Source organism: Tenrec ecaudatus, chromosome 13, assembly GCF_050624435.1.
Source record: "Tenrec ecaudatus isolate mTenEca1 chromosome 13, mTenEca1.hap1, whole genome shotgun sequence".
Classification (NCBI taxonomy): domain Eukaryota; kingdom Metazoa; phylum Chordata; class Mammalia; order Afrosoricida; family Tenrecidae; genus Tenrec; species Tenrec ecaudatus.
The window spans coordinates 41,140,616-41,162,457 of NC_134542.1; the positions used below are offsets into that span (position 1 = coordinate 41,140,616).

Genomic DNA, 21,842 nt, shown 5'->3' on the forward strand with positions numbered 1-21,842 from the left:
GATGTACAACTTTGTTGATTTTAAACTTTGCAGCATTCCCTTGTTCCCACAACTGCCTCTGGATCCATATACAGCTGCTACGTGATCACAATCAAGTGTTCTGGAATTCCCATTCTTCTCAAGGCTATCTATACTTTAGGTTTGATCCACACAGTCAAACACCTTGGTATGGTCAATAAAAGTCAAGTAAAAATATTTCTGATAGTCTTGGCTTTCAACCAAGATTGATCTGACATCCCTAGTTCCACTCCTTCTGAATCTGGCTTGAGTTTCTGGCAGCTCCCTCTCAGTGCACTGCTGCAACCGTTGTTGGATGATCTTCAGCAAAATTTTACTTGCATGTGATATTCATGATAATTGTTCTATAACTTGTGCATTCTGTTAGGCTACCTTTCTTTGGAATGAATACAAACAGGAATCTCTTCCAGTCAGTTGGTCAGACAGCTGTCTTCCAAAGTTCTGGTCGTAGATAAATATTTCTAGAGATTCATCAGCTTATTGAAACACTTCTATTGGTATTCAATGTCTGGATCATTGTTTTGGGCTGATACCGTCAGTGTAACTTGGATTTCTTCCTTCGGTACCATTGGTTCTTGCTCACATGCTACTCCTAGATATGGTCAAATATAGAGTAGTTCTTTTAGGTACAGCGACTCTGTATAATCTTTCCATAGTCTTTTGATGCTTTTGGTATAGTTCAATATTTTGCCCACAGAACCTTTCAATATTGCAACTAAAGGTTTGAGGTTCTTTTAATTGAGTTCTTTCAATTTAAGATATGCTGAACATATTCTTCATTTCTGGTTTTCTAACTGAAGATCTCTGCACATCTCGTTATATTCTGCTTTACCTTCTAGAGCTCTAGAAGGTTCCATCTCCTTATCAGTTCCAGGAAAAGGCCTTTTTATCACGGGTGGGCCAGCACTCCTGGAAGGAGAGACGTAAAATCAATCCTTCCTCGAGTCTAGGAGAGTCTCGTCACAGGGACCCCACGTCCAAAGGACACTCTACCCCTTGCTCTTCAATCTTGGTGGTACGAGGTTCCTCTCTCTGCTTTCTTCGCTCTCCTGGAATCTCTTTTAGAATAAGAGGTGATGCCGGCCACATACTGTGGACATTCTTTTTAGAGCAGTCAGGGTTGTGCCCTGGGTTAGGATATCACATCCCACCACAATCAGACCTCCTTAACACCACCAACATTTCTAATCCTAATTATTCCCCATTGACACATAGAAATTAGGGTTTACAAGAAATCACCAATGAAGGATAATTTTATCAGATCATATCATGAGGGATGATCACAACATTACATAACTGCCAAATAGCATTATTACATAGCTAGCAACTACTACACGTGGTGTAGCAGAGTAAACGTTTATGGGGGCATGGGGAGGTAGGTGGACACAATTGAATTCATGGTACACAGCTTTAAAATTAAGCAAAAATCAGCAATCATGTGTATTTAAAACAAAGAAACACACACTGAAGCATTCTAACCAGTCTACTAACAGGATTCAACTGACTGTTATTTTCTTCCCAATTTTCCCTATTTGTTGTCTCTGACAGTCAGGCGGACGCCTGCCAGAGGATGTCCCTGTACCAGAGCGAAATCAATGGATCCCGGTGGCTGTCACAGCTCCCTTCAAAAGGTGACCTTTAGGTGTGGCTGCAAAAGCATAGCTCCCACATGAAAAATGATTATGTCTTCATCCTCAGCTTCAGGTTGCATATTTTAATAAAACCTTGAATTAATGTCGACCTCAGGGGTCTTAAATCATCACACTGATTTCCTTCTTCTCTAACCATATAGTATTTTCTTTGCTTTTTTTTTTTTTTTTTGGCTTGTACTTGAACAAAAAAAGGAAGCAGGGGGAGGGGAGTGGCCTTACCACCATGGAGATTAATTGTCTCTGCTGGGCAGAGTCAAAACGCTGCTCACAAGGTTCCTGGGAAAAGGGAATTGAAAGATAAAGGATTTTTCCCCACAAACTTTTTGAAGTCCTCTGGTACTATTATAAAATAGTAGTCTCCAATACTCCTCGCCTCTACCAGCCATATGATGCTTATTTTATATAATTGGACTTCTTTAAATGAAAGCAAATATATTTTTAGAACCCGAGTTACTATAGACAGATTGCTCCTAAAAGCAAAAATGAGCACTCACAGAATATAAAACCTCACTATCCATAATACAAAGAGAAAAGGTCAATTGCCTCTAGTTTAAAATCAAGTCCCATTTCTCATTTTGGATTCCAGACAAAGGAATGTGCATTGTGACCTGCAGCCAGAAGGAGATGATTTCCATGCGCATTTGTATTTATATTTTCTAAGGCTTTCACAGTTAATGCGATCCATTGCCATCAAACTGATTCTGACTCATAATGACCATATGTAGGGTTTCTTTGATAATAAAATTCCGGGGTTGCAGACAACCTCCTCTTTCTCTTGGGGAACAGTTAGTGGATTTGAAGTGCCAACCTTGTGGTTAGCAGCTCACTGCTTATCCCGCAGAGCCCAGGGCTCTGCATTCACCATCTAGGGAGCCTTTCTTTGACTTTACAATTCTGGATAACAGTCACTACCAGCAAGTCAATTCTGACTCATGTGACCCTACAGAGCAGGCTAGAACTGTGGGCTTCTAAGACTGTACCTCCTTACAGCCTCTCTCCCACGACAATTCTGAACAGTGCTCTTCGAATAAACCTCCTGCAGTGATGGAAATACTTGTGCAGTCCATCGTGAATGGAATACATAGGTTTATTTACATTTGGTTAATTTAAACTTAAACAGACTCTCCTGACTAGCACATTCCATGTTGGATAGCGTGCATAAGCTAAGAAGCAGCGCCAACGTTCAGCAGTAAGGGTGAATGGTGTGTGATTATTTCGGCTCTCCCTAGCCTCTTTCTTGGCCCGGCACTTGTCACACTTACGATTAACTAGCTACTAGTGGTTGCAGTTTGGGCATCTGGATCTCACACAAAAACAAACTCCCAGTGGCTGCATTGCAAATGCTCACAGTTGTGTCCCAGCAGCTAGCACTGACCTTTGCCCAAAACGGCTCTAGAATGTTTGTTGAATAAAAGAACAAACTAAGTATCATTCCGTACACTTTCACCTTGACCCAGTATTTCCCAGGACTCAGGCCACCCAATGAAAAATACATCATTCTCTGACTTTGTCAAGCCCTTAAGCAAGCATGGGATAGTCAACCCACCCAAATACTAGCTCGTCCTTTTACTATCAATAACTTCCCCTTTTACTTGGGTTCTTTTTAAGGAGAGTCTTCTGGAGAAAATAAAGGAGTGGCTATGCGATTGCTAGCAATTTCAAGGTCAGATAGGATAACAACACGCATATTATTACCTGTTCTATACATAGAAGGACTCAGTGGAGTAATAACCAGTACATCTAGGGGAGGCAAACCAGAATTCACTGCCATGGAGTCAACGCTGACTCGCAGGTACACTATAGGACAGAGTAGAACTGTCCCAATGGATCTCTGAGTAGGTATTTATGTAAGGGAACAGAAAGCCGGAGCTTTCTCCCGTAGAGCAGCTGGTGATTTTGAATTAATCACTTGACAACCCAATGCACACCCAGGACTCCTTAGGTGGAAGCCAGTGGAGGAAAATGGGAATATGTGAGGGAAGGCAGGAGCCAGTGGAGTACTGATGTTACCCCCACCCCCCAAAATAGAAAACAACACACACAAAGAAAGAAAGGAAATAAGAAAGAAAGAAAGAGAGAAAGAAACTCTGCGGCACGGAGCTTCTGTAGTATGTATTGTTCCAGCTAGGCGAGCATTGAGCAACTCACTGTGAGGTAGTGCACCCGGTGGCATCACCTGGGAAGGTTCTCTCAGGTCACAGTGAAAATCCCCCCCCCCAAACGTAGTTTCACTCGAACCTTGTTTTTTGTGATGGCTGAATTAAAAGAATAGTGTGCCGTTGTGAAATTTTGTTTCCTGCTCCAGAAAAACGTTGCAGAAACTGTTGAGATACTGAGCACACTTACGAGGAAAGCACTATAGGAAAACCTCAAGTGCACGAGTGGTTTTCTTGCTTCAAAAAAGGTGAAATGTCAATTGATGGCAAACCTTGTCTGAACAACTGTCAACTTCCTACACGAGTGAAAATGTCAGCAAAATTCACGCACTTGTGCTCAAAGACCAGTAACAGACCATCGAAGAGATGAGGAAGTGATCTGGACTACCTTGGAGCTTGGTTTCAACGAATTTTAACAGATGTGGTAATGAGCAGTGTCACTGCAAAATGTGTGCCTCGGGTTCTGAGGGAACAGGAACAAGAACACCAGTGACATGCATTGAAAGAACAGCTCCAAAGTGACCCAGACTTGTTTCCCAAGGTCACTTCTCTTCCAGGGTTACCATCTTCTCCAAGCAGTTCCTTATTGCCTCTCACTGTGCGGGAAGCCTACGCTTGATTTGGGGGATCTCACGCATTCACTGCCATCCACTCGATGCCGACGCATAGCAACTGTCTTTGCGGAGTACAAAGTCTCATTGTTCTCGTGCAGTGAGGCTGGTGGTTCCCATGGAATGCCCTGTGGATCACAGCCCGGTACCATCGGGCTCCTTAAATTGGGGGACAGTCTGCTTATTATACTCTGAACAACAAAGCCATCTCTGCTCCTCTGAAGCCCCCCTCTCTGCATTGGTGTATTTGTGCACTTAGGACTTTAATTACTATTATAAAGTACAGCTAGCCAATGCTAATGTGCTTTTTCAAGAATTATATATAAACTAGCCAGATAGTAGGTGGTAAATTCCTTGTCACACTGGAGACACTGACACTATATCCAGAATGTCTGTGTTTCCATCTTGGCTGCCGTACTCATTCGTTTCACTGCACTTTGTAATGGTGTTTTCTAAACTTTTATTCATATAATTCAATTCAAGAAGTGTGTCACTTTGAGGATGAAGGGGTGTCTGACACAGGCCACAGGGTTTTCAATCACCTCACAGGTTTGTGAAAGTTAAACATTGAACAGAGAAGGCTCGAGAAGAATGGACGGATTTGGATTGCAGTGCTGGCAAGAATATGGAAAGTACCACGGACGCTGAAAGAACAAACACACCTGCTTCGGAAGAAGTACAGCCAGCATGCTCCTGGGAGGCGAGGATGACAAGGCTTTGGGCATGCTATCAGGAAGCCCAGTCCCTGAGAAGGACAGCATGCTTGGTAAAGGAGAGGGACAGCTAAGGAGAGAAAGACCCCCAAACAAGCTGGATCAATAGAATCACTGCAGTGACGGACTCAAACGTAAGACTGAGTCTGAGGATGGTACAGGACCAGAAGTGCTCCTTTCTATCTAACTTAGGGGGCCGTGAGGGGGGACCGGCTGGACGGCACCAAAAACCACATCCTGTGGCAGCTTCTACTGCAAAACTCTTATTAAGGTAAGTTGGGCCCTAGAATCATAAAATGCAAAATAAAGCAATCAAAAGTTGTGTGTAACGCATCCTCGGTGTGTGTGTCTCTGCATGCATGTGCACACAGATCACACATTGCATGAACCGCAATGAACTGTTGAGCAGTGATTTGAAATTGCGTAAAACTCTACAAAATCACTCTTGAGAGTAGGCATCAGTTGTCTGGCAGTGGAATTGGAACAAAGAGACGGTAAGCTTTGGGCCGCCTGAGAGCAAAATTAAAACCGAATGACCAGTCTAGTTCACGTGGAAGGCCGTCTGTGTTCTGCGAGGAGAGAATGAATCCCCCGCTAGGAAACGATGAAACTGTGCAGAAGAGTAGCCCCGGGAAAATGCAACTCCCCAGCAGAAGCAGGGGAGGACTACCTGTCAACCCCATGAGGAAAGCAAGCTGCTGAGAACTGCAGAAACACCCAGCTTCCTAAGTGGGACACAGGCATCCGATGGTAACATTAGTGCTAAGAATAGGCTGTAGGGTTTGTGCCTAGCTCTGCGACTTATTAATTAGTAGTGTTATCTTGAACAATCGCCCGGTTTCTGTACTCCTCATTTTTTTCACCTCTGAAGCTCAGTGGTGTGCTTAGGCACAGTCTCCGCGCAGGAGGGAACTAGCTCTGGTAAGTGAGGCATGATACTGAGCCGTTAGCATGTCGTGAGTCAGGGCACAAGCTACCAATGTGGTGCTAAGGAGCCCGGTGCAGGTGGACTAGTGGTTAAGTGTTAGGCTGCGATTCACAAGATCAGCATTTCAAAACCAGCAGATCCACTCTGTGGAAGATGGGGCTTTCTACTCCCATAAAGAGTTACAATCTAGGAAAACTATCCTGTCCTATAGACTCACTATGAGTCAGAATTGAGTGAATTTTCTGTTTTGTTTTGTTGTAGAATGAAGAAGATAGTTTGTTTCTCATGAGAACTGAGAGGGACAGGGCATGAAGAAGAAAGAGCAGGGAAAGCTACCATTAAAAGGAACAAGTAACAGGACAAAAGGTAACTAACAGGTTAAACTAAAGGTAAAATTACAAAGGAGCTGGTCAGGTGACCAGAATGGGAACAAGGATTGCAATCAACAGGAACAGCGTGTGTGAGGAAGCCTGGGATCCTGCCCCTGCCCAATAAAATCCAGGAACTGCAAAAAGTGTGGGATTTGGCGTCTACGACATGAGAAGGTACAGACTCCATCACACAGGACTCCACCCAAGCCAAGAACTTGGAATTTCATCTTATACCTAATAGTTAATCATCAAATCATTCCTCTCACTCGAACTTATGTGGGTTAACAAGTCTTGTTTGCTTATTTAATTGTATTAAACTCAGCTGGAGCATTTTTGTTGAAGATTGTAAAGTTGATTACATTTATTCTCATAAGAAGGTTCTAGCAGATGTGAAAAGAGGATTGGATATTTTCCATTGCCTCCCATTTCTTCCATCCGGAGTTACACAAACAGAATCAACTACACTTGGTTGTCAAAATCAATGGATGTTAATGAAAATCTAGCAAAGATACACTTGAAATTCCCCTCAGGCACGATGAAACACACTCATCAATAAGATATTTTAGTTTGTTGAGCTTCAATATATAAATAAGTAAATGATAGAGTCACAAGGAGACATACCAATAAGCATGGATCCCTTTGAAATTATTATATACTGCTCCTCAATGTAGACAACAGCATGGACAGTCATCATACCAGAAAATCATCACAATTTAAAGTAACATAATTGCCAACGTCGATCCCAAAAGCTTCACGGCAGGCAGAGGTTTGCAACAGAAAAATGCTTAGATGTGGCAGCTATTGGACAATTCTAGAGGACACCGTTCACATAGGTCCCACGTGAATGGCACCCCATGGAGCCCTGGTGGTGTAGTGGTTATATCTTGGGTTGGTAATTACAAGGTCAACAGTTCAAAACTACCAACTGCTCCTTGAGAGCAGCTCCCCTTAAAACTGTAACCCTTTAACCCAAATCAAATCAAACTCACTATCATCAGCTCGATTCTGACCCACAGTGACCCTACAGGGCAGAATAGAATTGCCCCTGTGGGTTTCTGAGGCTGTAAACTTTTACAGAAGCAGAAAGCTTCCCCTTTCTCCCATAGAGAAGCTCGTGGTTTCAAAGAGTTGACCTGAAGTCAACTTCACAGCCCACTACACCACCAGGATACCTTGAAATTATGGCCATGTTGCCTAATTCAGAGATGAAGCTGTAAAACCTTGCTTTGCAAAAGAGAAATTGCACTGGTGGAAGATGTCAAAATCGCAAGGAAGCAAATTTTGGTGGTCTCAATGTTTAACATCAAGGAAATTCATAAAGTTCCAAGAAAATCATAGTCAAGGCCAGCTGCAGTTCAGAGGCTCCTGCGGGAACTTGTCCTGAGAGTCCTTGCTTGACAAGTCCCAGGCAGTGACCTTCTCAGGAGCAGTTCTCTAAAGAACAAGGACAGCGGCAAGCACCGCCCCCCTGCCCTCTCTCGCTCTGCCCAAAGGGGAATCTCCGGACAAAAGCACACTGCCCCAGGGATCCACAGGGTGAAGGGAGACCGAGATGGCAGAAAAGGGTTGAACTGGGGGATACAACTGTGGTATTTTGGGGGAAATCCCTAAGTGTAATTTCTATCATGGCAGTATACGCAATTATTATAGTGTTTAAATACATCTATCTTTTTTCCATGAAGATGATTGAAAATAGTTTCTGATTCCCAAAGACTCAAAGGAAGATGTCATTTTACCATCATCATCATCAATCATTATTATTCTGATATGTACATGAATTATTACCGAGCTTACATTCAGTGATAATGAAGTAGGAGTGCTTAATAGGAAGTCCAGAGGACTGCATTAAAGCACATACTATATGTGTGTATATTTATATGAATCTATTGTATGCATGTATACATGTGTATAGATATGTGTGTATATATACACACATATATCAATCCTATTTTAACCCCACTCAATTGTAAGTTCTGAAATAATTCATTATATATATAATTTCCCCCCTTCAATGACATGTTCCTCTCCCAGGCTGAAATGTACCATAGAAACAAGATAACAAGAAGGAAGTTGCCCATCTTTTTCCTCCCTGGTTGCATATTATAACATGCTAAGAATCTTTTACTCAGAATTATTAGAACATAGTCATTATTCAAACATACTCTTTCTAAAAGAAGCCATTTACATGACAGCTTCATATTTAGCAGCCTTAGACATATGTTTCTTAGCTGATATTTAACCCACCGCAAACGAGAATGTCTATCCTGCCACATGAGCAAGCCGTGCAGAGAAGCACCTGGTTGGAAAGGAATGAGGAAGTGGGGCGCAGCCCACAGTGAGAACAACAGCAAGACCTGAGCAGCTTTGCAGGTGTAAGCTCCTCCATCATCTAGTCCATCTGTACTGATCCAAGCAGTCCAGAGGAATACACTGCTGATTCCAAATGTGCCATCGGAGACTACGAGTAACTTGACACATTAACTTTTCCTTCTCTTTTTCGCTTTTGAAGAACGAGGGGAAGGGGGGGCTGATAGAAGGAGCAGAAGGGGAGAGGAAGGGGAGGAAAAGGAGAGGGAGAGAGAACAGGTTCAATCTGGAGAAACAAAAATTCCTGGAAGGCAGATTGAGAATCCTTACCGAAGGCAATTAGAATACATATTTTAATGGAGTTGAGAAATGCAGCTCTGATTGCATCTTTACCGTGGGAGGCGAGCTCGCTGTTCAGAAACTGGCCGTGTCTTCACTGATCAGGCACTGCTTTGATATTCTCCATCAACAGGACCAACAAACCCAAGCTATCCCCGCCGCTGCTGAGAAGCAGGCAGCAAAGAGATGCAGAATATTCTTTCTGATTAAGGACTTCGTCTGGAGTGTCATCTTTTTATCCTGGAATACAGTGTAAATCAGCTGGAGAACTTTCCATCCCTAAGTACAATGGTCTTTAAAGTCCATTGAGAAGAGTATCTTTTAAATAAACACTCAAAGAGGTTGGCTATTTTTAGAATGCATAGCTCTGTCCTGGCTGACTTACAAACCAAACCACAAGGAGCTACTAGTTTTCGCTACCTACTGAAAGATTCTCTGTAGCTAGGAAGGAACCAATACTCCACTTTGTCCCTGGAAATCCAGTTTCTGCCCAGTAATTTGATAGCCCCTTTATTTAATCATCTGGTAATGCAAAAATCTAAGACTGAGTTCCAAATTCTACTTGTGTGATAGGGAACTTTTTATTTTCAGAAGTTAACCTGTTCCCAAACATTAATGTGATGATGTTAATGATAAATGTTTCTTGCCTAACTAAAAAAATATTTCTAAACAATCATGTGTAAGTTATTTTTATAAAATTCTAGCCTTTTTTTAAGAGCTAAGGGGATTGCTAAGTATCTATAATCTTTTCATAAAACCAAACATTTTTACTTAAAGGCAAAACTTACTTCCTAGTTATTCTGTTTTTATGAAGGGGTACCATCACTGACTACAAATGCTTAAAATGACAATATGTGGCAAGTGAGAAATAATACAGGTTGACTAGAAGTAGAAATAAGGGTGAATACTTCTCAGCATTGGTCTCTGACTAGATAATCTTATATGTGATACATAATTGGGGACAATGGAGCTACTTGAAACAAAAGAAGTCTGTTTAATTGGAAAACAGTTGCTTCTGGACTGAGGCAGATTTTATTTTGATTCTTTCAATATGGCTTTAAATTAGCAACATCAAATTTTATTATTCCTAATCCCAATATTACTACATATACATATATTACGTCGCTACATGTTCTGTCACGTGTATGTATGCTTTTTGTGGAAGTGTGATAGTCGTGTGGTAGAATGCTTTCTTCCCCTCTGTGAGGGAGGCAGAAAGAGTCCCGGTAGCTTAGTGGATTACAGGTTGGGCTGCTAACTGTAAGGTCAGTAGTTTGAAACTACCAGGCACTCCAGGCAAAAACAAGGTGAGATTTTCTACTTCCACAAAGATGAGCTGCCTCAAAAACTCACAGCGGCAGTTCTACCCTTGTCCTACTGGGTCACTGGAAATTGGAATCAGGGTGATGGCAGTGAGTTCGAGTTTGGGATAAGGGAGACCAGCATTGGGTTCCTGGCCCTGGTGGTGTAGTGGTTACTTGGGCTGTGATCCACATGGTCGGCAGTTCGGAAGCCACCAGAAGCTCTGCAGGAGAAAGATGGGGCTTTCTACTCCCATAAAGTTACAGTCTTGAAAACGCACAGCAGGTCGCCAAGAGTGAGCACTGAGGCCATGGCAGTGACTTTAGAGTTTTGTTTTGATGCCTCGCAATCTAGCAATGGAGGCTTTTGTATTGCTGTGATTACAGACAGGCTTCAACAATATCCGGACTAAGATAAACTAGGAAGAACACCCTCTGGATCGCAACAAGTCCATTTGCACCCACTCCTGGGCCGGGGCAGGACAAAGCAGTTACTTGAGCCCGGCTATGCTGGGGTTGCTATGTGCTAGCGGCTAACTCAAGGGCCAAACCCAAACCAAACTCATTGCCATCGAGTCAATTCTAACACATAGCGGCCTTATAGGACAGGGTAGACCTGTCCCTGGGGTTTCCAAGACCGCAATTCTTTACAGGGGTAGAAACAAGCCCTGTCTTTCTCCCAACTCAAAGGTAGTTAGCAATGATGTACAGTGTGTGTGTGTGTGTGTGTATAAATAAACATAAAAATACTCTCATATAAAAAAGATAGTATTTTATATGAGAGGGGGCTTCAAGAAGCTTGTGGGAGAATGTAAAATAGTGACTATGTGGCAGTCTTGAGCTGCCATCTATTGGGTACCCTCTGAGCAAGAGTTTCCACATCCATAACCCTGGGAGAGACTCTGCTTATGCTCTCACTAGGACCTTTTAGCCTGAAGGCCAAAGGAGTACAGGTATTTCCATTCCTCGAATCTGCGATGGCATGTCTTAGTCCAGCAGGCATAGTGCTGCCTTTGTGAATGAGTGTTATTGAAGATTTTGCCCTGTCTCCAGCCTTCATTGTTAGTGCAAATATCATCCAATCACCTACCTTTTTAATCGGTACAAATCAAAAATCCATTTGTTTTAGGTCTGGAAAACTGCCCTGTACATAAATGCGTCCCTTTTTTTCAACAGTGTTTTAAATTCTATACCATTGGCTAAGTTAATGGTAATCAGTAGAATTACCTTATGCCCCATAGGGGGGATTTATAATGTTCTCCAATAAATTAATAATGGTCTCGTCTCTCTAAAGTGAAGCAAGGACACGTATAAACTATGTATGTGGGAATGGATTTTGGCTCACACATAATTGTAGCCCTAATGTGAGAACAATCAGTTCTTATATCATGGCCCTGCTCAACACTTACCCTAATAAAGAGATCACTGAAGAGATGGGTATGATATCAAAGTGTGGTTGAAAAAAGAGATGGTACCAATGTACATCCTCTGGTCTAGCCAGATTTGTAAGGTAGTACAGACAGGAACTGGAAACACGGGGAATCCAGGACAGACGATCCCGTCAGGACCAGTGGTGAGAGTGGCGATACCAGGAGAGTAGAGGGAAGGTGGGGTAGAAAGGGGAAACCAATTACAAAGATCTACATATAACCTCCTCGCTGGGGGATGGACAACAGAAAAGTGGGTGAAGGGAGACACAGGACAGTGTAAGATATGACAAAATAATAATTTATAAATTATTAAGGGTTCATAAAGGAGGGGGAAAATGAGGAGCTGATATCAAGGGCTAAATAGAAAGAAAACGTTTTGAGAATGATGATGGCAACAAATGTACAGATGTGCTTGACACAATGGATGGATGTATGGATTGTGATAAGAATTGTACGAGCCCCCAATAAAATGATTTAAAACAAACCAAAGCAAAAAAGATGGCACACTCAATCATGGGGCTGAAGCAGGACAAAGCAAATAATTTGACTCCCACTGTGCTTGAACTGTGCAGAAAGAATAGTGCCTAGGTCTTGAAGGCTTGTCTTAAAACGAGCTGCCACCTAAGTGAGGTGTCAGCTAAGTCCACACAGAAGGAACACACCAACCCGTGTGGCCCAAGGATTGTAAATAATAAAATCCAAAGAAGGAGGAGGAAACATTAGAGCCTCAAATCTAAATACCCAGTTTTGCAGAAGGGTATAGTCGTGACAGTGAAAGTCCAAACTCTGTTTGCAGTGCCTCCATGTGGATTAAGCTGCCAGTGAATCCTCTGACCCCAGACAAGGGAAGGGAACAGCCTTGTTATCAGAGTGCTTTGGGGGGTTGGGGGTGGGGGTGGGGTGACTGCAGATGTAGTTAGGTTAAAATGAACACCTTGTCATGTGACCTCCCTTTTAATCCAATGTAGAACTTGTTCCAGTTTTTAAGGTTTTCTGCTTTCTTTTCTATTGAGGTTGTTATCTGTTTTATTCTGTCAGTGCTGTTGGATTGCTATTTTGTGTGTTTGGGGTTGATTTTGTAAGCTTCACAGTATATGAAATTCAGGATAGGTAATTCTACAGAGACAGCAACTGGATGGATAGCTTCCTAGAGGCATGGCCGTGAGGTTGGGAGGAAATGGGGGTGAATAACAATGAATAGAAGAAAGAAGAAATGTCCTAAAATTGATTATGAGGATGATTGTACAACTCTTTTTGAATATGACTGAACTAGTGAAATGTATGGTATGGTATGTCAATAAAACGGTTGGGGGGGGGGGAAGTTTGTGGGAAAATTCTATTCTCTCTTAATGCCATTTCCCCCAAACTTTTGGAAGCCTTTTTGTATGTTTACCTATTTGTCGACCATTTTAAACTTTACCTAAGCTCTGTGCTTCACAAAAAAACATTACCTGGCAGAAGTTCCTTCATCCTTTGGTGCTCCCGATTACAGCTTTCGGCAAAGCAGCGGCATTCCACACTTGATTTAGGTGAGAGCCAGTGACCGCCCTTCTTTATCCCTTAGAGGCGAGGCGTAACCCCAAATCCCTCTGTGCCTCATAAAGCAAAACTATGTGTACCCATTGCCCAATCAGGACAAGACGCTTGCTACCTTAGCGTGGGCAAACTTCAGTTAAGCTTGCCTCCTACTGCCAGGCCCTTGAACTGTGACCCACAATCAGCCTGAGCCAGTTCACAAACCTGCCTCAAAGGGCCATCCTGAGAATCAACCGACCACAAGGAATGACGCTCCCTGATCAACTGCACCACCAGGCCACACACTCCCCTACATGTGACCCCTTTCTGCACTTCTCCATAAGAGAAAAGTCTCTTCTGGTTGATGTTTGAGGTGCTGGTCGAGCTTATGGTAGGAATGTTCTCCCTAGTACAATAGTCCCTCTCTCCACACTGCAATATTCCCACCCCTTTCCTGCAACGGTCCTTTCAAATGAACGTCCCTCTTTGTCCGACCCTAGATTGGTTTTTATGTGACAATGGATATGCATGTGAGTAGGTGGCTGTTGTCAGCTGCCACTGAGTCAGGCCTGGACTCCTGATGACCCTTGTGCAGTGGTAATGCCTCCCGGGTGCTGCTCGCCAATTAGATCAGGTGCCCAAAAGGCTTTCAGTGATTGATTTTCTAAGCAAGTGTTCTACCCCTGAACCACCAATGCCCCTGCATGTGCACACACACACAGCATACATATGTACATATTCAAAGAAGCACGCTGACTTCACATTGATTTGGGGTATTGCTGCATGTCAGCACAGAGCAGAACTTCCTCAGAGTTCCCTAGACTATCATCTCTATCACAGCCGATCGGAAGGGCTTTTCGCCCACTGTTGAGTCACCACTGCCCACCTTTTGACGAGCAGCCAAGCACATTGACCATGACACCACCACGGCTTCTTCTGATTTGGGTTCAGAATGAGGAAATTACACAGTTGTTTCTCAGCTTTGTCTCCCTTGAGCAACAAGTTCAGAAGAATGGCTTCTATCTGTAAAACCCAAATAATCCGCTGCCATCAAGTTGATTCTGACTCATAGGCACCCTGCAGGCCAGCGTCGACCTGCTCTGAGGGCTCCTGAGACTGCAAATCCCTACAGACAGTCTCATCTTTCTCCCACAGGATATCAGGGGGATTGATCACATAACCCACTGCACTGCCAGGGCTCTGTGTAACACCTAAGAGGGAATGAAAAAAAAAAAACACCACAGACTGAAACCTATTTGATATCAATTTTTCTTCTTTCTGTTTATGTCGTAAAAGGCAGTTTTCAAACCCACCTTAGGTGAGACTCCCTCTTAGAAAGTGAGTCTACGGACACGAAGCAAATCTCCTCTAAAGAAAGGCTTCCGGTGAGTAGGGCGCGACTTTCTAGAACCTCACAAGTTGGAGCTAAGTCCACTGGTTTATGATGTATCTATTAATTAGGATCCTGCCACTTCTGAATTATTCAGAATCATTATGAAATGCAGCTTTCATCTGAAAAAAAAAAACAACGTGTGCCTCGAGAGACACTAAATTTAGTCCTATTGGAGAGAAGGTAAAGTGGTCAGCGCCTCCCATGTGGTGTCAGCAGCCTGGCTTTCATCTCGCCTCAACTCCTGGGCAGCGCAGCTGGGAGGCAGCCACCGCAGGCAGAAATCTGGCCACCACCTCGCCCGCCAGCTCAGTGCAGGAGCTTTGGCACTAAACCATTCGATTATGCAGGACAGGAGCTATATCTGAAACAATGTCTAAAGCTTATGCATTTGCTTATTACAGAGGCAATACATGCCCACACGTTTTAAAACTGAACTTACTCTTCTTATTGAACCTAATGGAGCAAATGCTCTTGGTTCGGTAATTCGGCCTCTTTCCTACTTTTGAGTAGCCAGCATCTTCCTCAGCCCGCGCCAGCTGGATATGCGTGGACAGGAAACGTTACCACTGATCACTCTGCAGAAGGTGGGTGATTAAATTCCCTGGTAATTAACAATATGACTCATGACCAGATTTGATATGGCAACGAATTAGCTCTGATGCTAACGAGTGGTAATGAAATAAAGGAGTCCTAAAGACATGCTAGAACTCCCCAGGCCATCCAGAAGGAGATCCAGCGCATCTTTATGTTGATTTGTTTCCTTTTCCCCATGGTTTGCGGCCAGGGTTTCAGAGGACAACAAAGGGTGTAAACATCTTTAAGCTCAGCTCTGTGGTAGTTCCTCACGGAAGGCTCCCCAGGCCTTTCTGATGAGGTCAAGTCTGTTTCCTCATTCACAGTCTCGCAATTTCTCCTTCACAGCACTCATGCCTGTGACAGATGTGACCCTAACTGTGAAATTACCGAATGACTGTCTCCTCAACTACACAGTTGGTTGCATGACGCCAGGGGCGGAGATCAGGTTTTTATTAACCATATCCCTAGGCAGAAGCCTGGCACACAGTAGGGAGTGGTTAAATATTTATTGGCTGAAGGAGTTTGGTTTCACACACACCATTGATATTAGGTGCTCTGGAGTCGCTGTCAACGCAAAGAGGGCCTACGAAATGAAATATGGCCTGGCCGTGCACAATCACCGCTATGCCTCAGCCTCATGTGGTAACCAGTGTGTCAAATCCATCTCACTGAGGCTCCTCTCTATCTCACTGATCACTTGTTCTGCTCACCACCATCTCCTCTCCAGGGACGGGTCCCTCTTACGAATGTGTCCCAAGTAGTTGAGATGAAGTCTCACTACCCTCATTGCTAAGGCACATTCTGGTTGTCCTTCTTCCAAAATAAATGTGTGTGTTCTTCCAGCAGTCTGCGACACTTGTACGATTTCTCAACACCACCACGGCTCAAATGCATCTTCTCCAGTCCTCTTGGTCCACCGGCCAACTTCTGTATCTGCCTCCGGGACGACTGAAAATACCTTGACTTTTGTCAGGTCCACCAAGGTCTCAGGGTGACATCATGGCTTTTGAACACTTTCATACGGTCTTTTCAGCAGGTTTGTCCAGTGCAATATGTTGTTTGATTTCTTGACTGCTGCTTCCATTGGCATTAATCATGGATATAGTTAATATTATGTGTATTAAATCCTGGATAACTTTATTCTTTTCTCTGTTTATCATGATATTGTGCATTGGTCCAGTTATGAGTATTTTTGTTTTGTTTGTGTTGAGCTATAGTTCATATTAATAGGCTACAATCTTTGGCCTTCAGCAGTAAGAGCTCTTTGCTAACATACACATGCAAAGCCTCTTTTACGCTTTGTGCCTTCACATTTATCAATACAAAGGTGGAAATCATTGCAATCAACTTCTGGTACGAGACCAACCAACACCAAGCCCACTGCCACCAAGGAGACTCTGCCTCACAGCGACTCTATGTAGGGCTGTGACTCTTTAGAAGAACAGGCAGTCTCATCTTTCCCTTGGAGAGTGGCTGAAGGATTTGAACTATTGGCCTTGAGGTTAGAAGCTCAATGCCTAAACCTCAGGGTCTTCATTCTGCACCAATAAGCAAAACACAAATTCTAAATATTAGGTTAAGAGTATATTTTCAAATACATAGTCCAAGTAGCAATATATCTACCTTAGGTGATAAAACCCCAGGAATTTATGCAATAACTTCTTAATACATACACTCTACTCCCTAAGGTTTAATAATATTTTCTTTTAGGTATCAAAATAATGACCCTGACATAGGAGGTTCAAGCGTTTTTTTCTAGAACTGATCTATCCATCCATTGTCTCTCACCTTCTGCCCACTTCACAATGGCAGGTGGTGGAGGTGACAGGTGAAGTGCAGCTGGCTAGGCTGGGAGAGGCTAAACTGGCTCCCACCAGAATAAACCCTCCTTTGGTGCATCATCACTTGATGTGTGTCCTGGTTGCCTTCACCAGTTATTTCCTGCATGACAAAAACTACAAGGGCTTAACTGAAATAGTATTTTAAAGGCACTTAAAAGACAAACATAAATGACTGACTAGGTAGCCTAAAGAAGATTTAGATTCGGTCAATATACAATAGTCCTCTCAATTTCTGCTAGTCACCTATAGACTTACATGGAGGATATGTCAAAAATAATACTTCCATATTCTGTTGAGTTTATTTTAAATATAGGTTTCAATTATTTTGTAGGAATACTTTAAAAATATTTTATTGGCACCTAATCCACATATTATATAATTCAATAGTTCAACCATCCAATCATATCAAGAAGAATTATACCATCATTACCACAATCAATTTTAGAATACCCCCACCACTACCCCCCGCCCATGGCTACTTTGCCTTTAAACTGAGTTATGTAATCACAAACAGTTCTAGTGCTCTCTCCCCCCTCCTTCCTTCATTTACTCCCCAAATCTCCTCATCCTCCTATAAGCCCATACATTAGTTATTATCTCTATGAATCCACTCTTTCTGTTCTTCACAAACTGGAAAATCCAATAGAAACAACAAAAAACAAGTTGAAATAAAGTGGTAAGGATAAAATAATAATGTAAAGATGAAAATACAAATAATGAGTAAGACAGAAAAGACCACCATCAATATTTAAACGTCAAGGAAGACATTTTGGTCATGGAACACACAAGAGATACTTGCACCTAGAACATCTTCAGGTTGGGTCAATAGAGAGGTCAACTGACCAAGCATCAAGTTCGATCCAGTATAATCAAGATTACAACGATCTCTGTCTGATCTCAAGGCTGTTTAAGACCCTTGCCTGTGGCTAGTGGGGGTCTGTCAGCCGCTTAATCTAACTAGGTCCTCTGCAGATGGGTTTGGGCTCCCACGGTCCTCCACAGCCTCCTACAAATTGAGTATTCATCATTTCAGCTCTGATGCTTTTCCCTTTGCCTTATTTTAATTTTATTATTGTCTTTGGATCACACAAGCTGGCGTGCTTTTCCATGTGGACTTACTTGTCTCCTTGCTTGGTTGGCTGCTTCTGTGAATACAAGCTTTGAAGAGCCCAGACACTATTCTACTTGATAGCCTGGCACCATCTACTTTCTTCACCACACTTTACTGTAGCACCCTTATCTTCAGTGATCATTTCATGAAGGTGAGTATCAGCAGGGCCATGTTGTCAGAACTCAGTGTTCTTGGATTGGGACTGGAGTTAAGTAGGAGCCCAGAATCCATCTGCATGACCATGGGACATGCACGACTCAGGTTAACTTTGGCGGCTATAATATGACAAAATCAACCCCCCCCCCCAAAAAAAAACCGATACCAACCAACCAGCAAACAAACAAGCTAACGGAAAACAAAAACTTGTCGAAACAAAGAGGGACAGCATTGTCAATCATGCCCCTGGGGCACAAGGCAATTGCACTGGTAGCATCATCGTTTTCCGATGACCCAGCACGCCGGACACTGTGGGTAGCAGGAGTCTAGGTGAGTGCAGTTCCACCTGGGCCGCGGCCCACAAGCTATTGCTCCACACGGTTCGATCTCTCATCCGATGGTGCTCTGTTTACTCTAAGTATGGGGATTGGTGCCAGAGGGGACCTTCCTGCATCAATTCTTCCAAGTTCAGATCCCTGCCCAGCAGATCAAAATTTGTCATGTCACCTTGAGGTGGGCATTGAGTTACAACTCAAGGGTTTCCCCCAAGGTCCAATGACCACCACTTCCACAGCCTGGGTCAGACACGGTCTGCTTCCTCTCCCATCCAAGTCCCCCAGTCCTCAGTCCAAGGGTGCAGGCAACTTCGAGGCAGGGCGTGGTTCACCAAAGGTTGGGTAGAAACGTAAGGAGACTTTTTAACTTAACTTTGTACACATTAAGTCCTCACTCTATAACCCTTTGAGAGTCCCTAAGTGGTGTAAATAGTTCACGTACTTTGCTGTCAACCAACCAGAGGTGGAGTCCACTCAGAGGTACCTGGGGAAAAAGGACGGGGACTCTATGTTGGACAAACAGCCACTGAGAGCCCGTGGAGCACAGTTCTACTCTGATACATAGGAACATCGCATGAAGTGGAACCAACTTACCTAGCAGGCGGTTTGCTGTTTTTCTGTACCTCTAGGAGGTGAGCAATCTGGTTTGGGTAGACTAAACCCACCACTACCTGAGGCACTTGATACTTGCCCCACTCCGCTGAAGACAGATTAGACCGTGAGACTTACTTTGGTGAGTCAATGTGACCATTAGGGACTGGACCAGCCACTGGACAGAAGCTTTTACATTTGGATCGTAAAGCCAATTTGTGCTTTCCATGGACATGCAATATGAGCAAAACTAAGCTGTTCCTCTAAGCCACTGACATTTTCAGGATCTCTGTTACCACAGCACACAGCCCATTCTAACTGATTCTGAAACATAGAGACAAAAAGAAATTTTCCCAAGGCAGCATAGCTAGAAAGCATCTGGCTCCAGACTTTGTTTCTCAATAGGTGGTGTTGGGAACAATATTAAGCATGATTTTTTATTAATACATTGTATCCCTGGATGCTGGAAGAGCAAGCCTAGCCTTTTCCTAGCTACCGCTGCAAGTGCAGCCATTTGCTGATAGATACACCGCTGGAGGGCTTATGCACAGCACTGAACACGGTCCCTCTTTAGCTACACCACAGCAGCCCCAGGGCATGGCAACCATAGCTGGAAGGCGTGCCTGGTTTGATAAACTACCTGTGTTCCTTTGTATGCGGTGGATGCATGCCAGTCTTGCTGACACTCAGTCCTGAGAAGATGGGGAGGCTCCTCTCCTTAGCCAGCACCTTGACCCTCTCCGTCTCCCATCTCTCATCGGTCAGCATGGCTTCAAATGTGCTTGAAGGCTCTACTGGAAAGACTCCACAAGCCATCCGTCAGCTTGTTATACTGTGTGGGTTTGCATGTTACCAAGATGTTGGACGCAGTGCCATTTGGGTATTTCAGAGACTAGCGGGGTCACTCGTAGTGGATGGGTTTCAGCAAAGCTTCCAGCCAGACCGGTAAGAAAGTCTTGGAATTCTATTTACAAAAATCAGCTAATGAAAAGCGTGTGGGCCATCACAGAGTATCATCCAATGTGCTAGAACTAAGGGCCTGTGTTAGAAAGCGAGCAAAACACGCGTTGGCCACAAGGTGGCGCAAGATGGGATTGAGGCTACCAAGGGTGTGATGATGGGTGCAGGGAGGAGACTTGCAGTACATGGGATCGCCATGCCATTTCCATTAAGTAGCAAGATTCCCCACAACCATGAGAGCCGGGACTCCAGGACTGGATGACGAAATGTTCCCAGATTAGAAACTCAAGAATGAAGCATGAGAAGTTGCAGCCTAGACGAGAAGGAAAATGTAGTTAAGGTAAACGGAGGAGGAGACAACAGCTTAAGGACCCACAAAATGCTAGCTGAGGAAATGGCTGGTCACGTCCACTGACATAAACCTATAAAAATATATACAGTTTTCTTGTACATACAGGAATGCTTGAGTTGTAAAAGCTGGAAATCTATGTAGGAAAAGTAGAAATACATTATTATTATTATTATTCAATAGGAGTACCCAATGAGGAAGGAATAGTTTTATTCATTATTTATTCACACTATATTAAATTAATAATCAATGGAATTCTTGAAAAATAAGATGTAAGTCTATTTCTAATTCTTCTAGTTCTTCTTGAATTCTAATGATCACCTATGCCACTTATATTCCTAGATAATTATATCCTTGATGAATATATTTCCTTAATATCTTTTTATACATTTCCATATGAAACTTCTCTCTAGCCTACTAAAATTTTTTCATCAAACTTTTTAACAAATAAAGATAATGGAAACTGGTTCCTTAACGTAGTCCAAAGACCAATCTAGACAAATATATACTCAGAAATCCACCTACCAATATACTCCCAGGATTCATTTTCATTACATTTTTATGTATGTGACCGTGACCACCTCTCAATTTTAAACTTTCAAGTTATTTTTGTACTTAACGGGTCAAACTCAGGCATCAAAGAACAAAAAATCAAATAATTATGAATGAGGGGAATACAGATTGGGGACACAAGACCCATCTGTAGGCAACTGGACATCCCCTTACAGAAGAATCGCAGAGAGGAGATGAGTCAGTCAGCATGCAGTATAGCAACGATGAAACATACAACTTTCCTCTAGTTCCTAAATGCTTCCTTCCCCAACCCCCTAATCAAGATTCCAATTCTACCTTACAAGTCTGGCTAGAACAGAGGATGTACACCAGTGCAGATAGGAACTGGAAACACGGAATCCAGTACAGATGATCCCTTTAGGACCAGTGGTGAGAGTGGCGATACCGGGAGGGTGGAGGGAGGGTGTTGTGGAAAGGGGGAACTGATTATAAGGATCTACATATAACCTCCTCCCTGGGGGACAGACAACAAAAAAAGTGGGTGAATGGAGTGGGTGAGATATGACAAAATAATAATAATTTATAAATTATCAAGGGCTCAAGAAGGAGGGGGAGCAGAGAGGGAGGGAGGGGGGGAAATGAGGAGCTGATACCAAGGGCTCGAGTAGAAAGCAAA

General features: G+C 43.2%; 1 protein-coding gene across 2 annotated transcripts in view; it reads right to left on the reverse strand.

Moving 5' to 3' along the window:
• The window catches only part of PLCL1 (phospholipase C like 1 (inactive)), a 362,562-nt gene that overhangs the window by 35,803 nt on the left and 304,917 nt on the right, over positions 1–21,842 (reverse strand). The window contains exon 6 of one of the 2 annotated variants that reach the window (XM_075529727.1): positions 868–927. The exons of the other annotated variant lie outside the window; for it this stretch is intronic. Within the exon in view, the coding sequence (XP_075385842.1) occupies positions 883–927 (45 nt within the window). The 3' untranslated portion in view covers positions 868–882. Of the gene's footprint in view, positions 1–867; positions 928–21,842 lie in introns of those variants that run through there. 2 annotated transcript variants of the gene reach the window in all.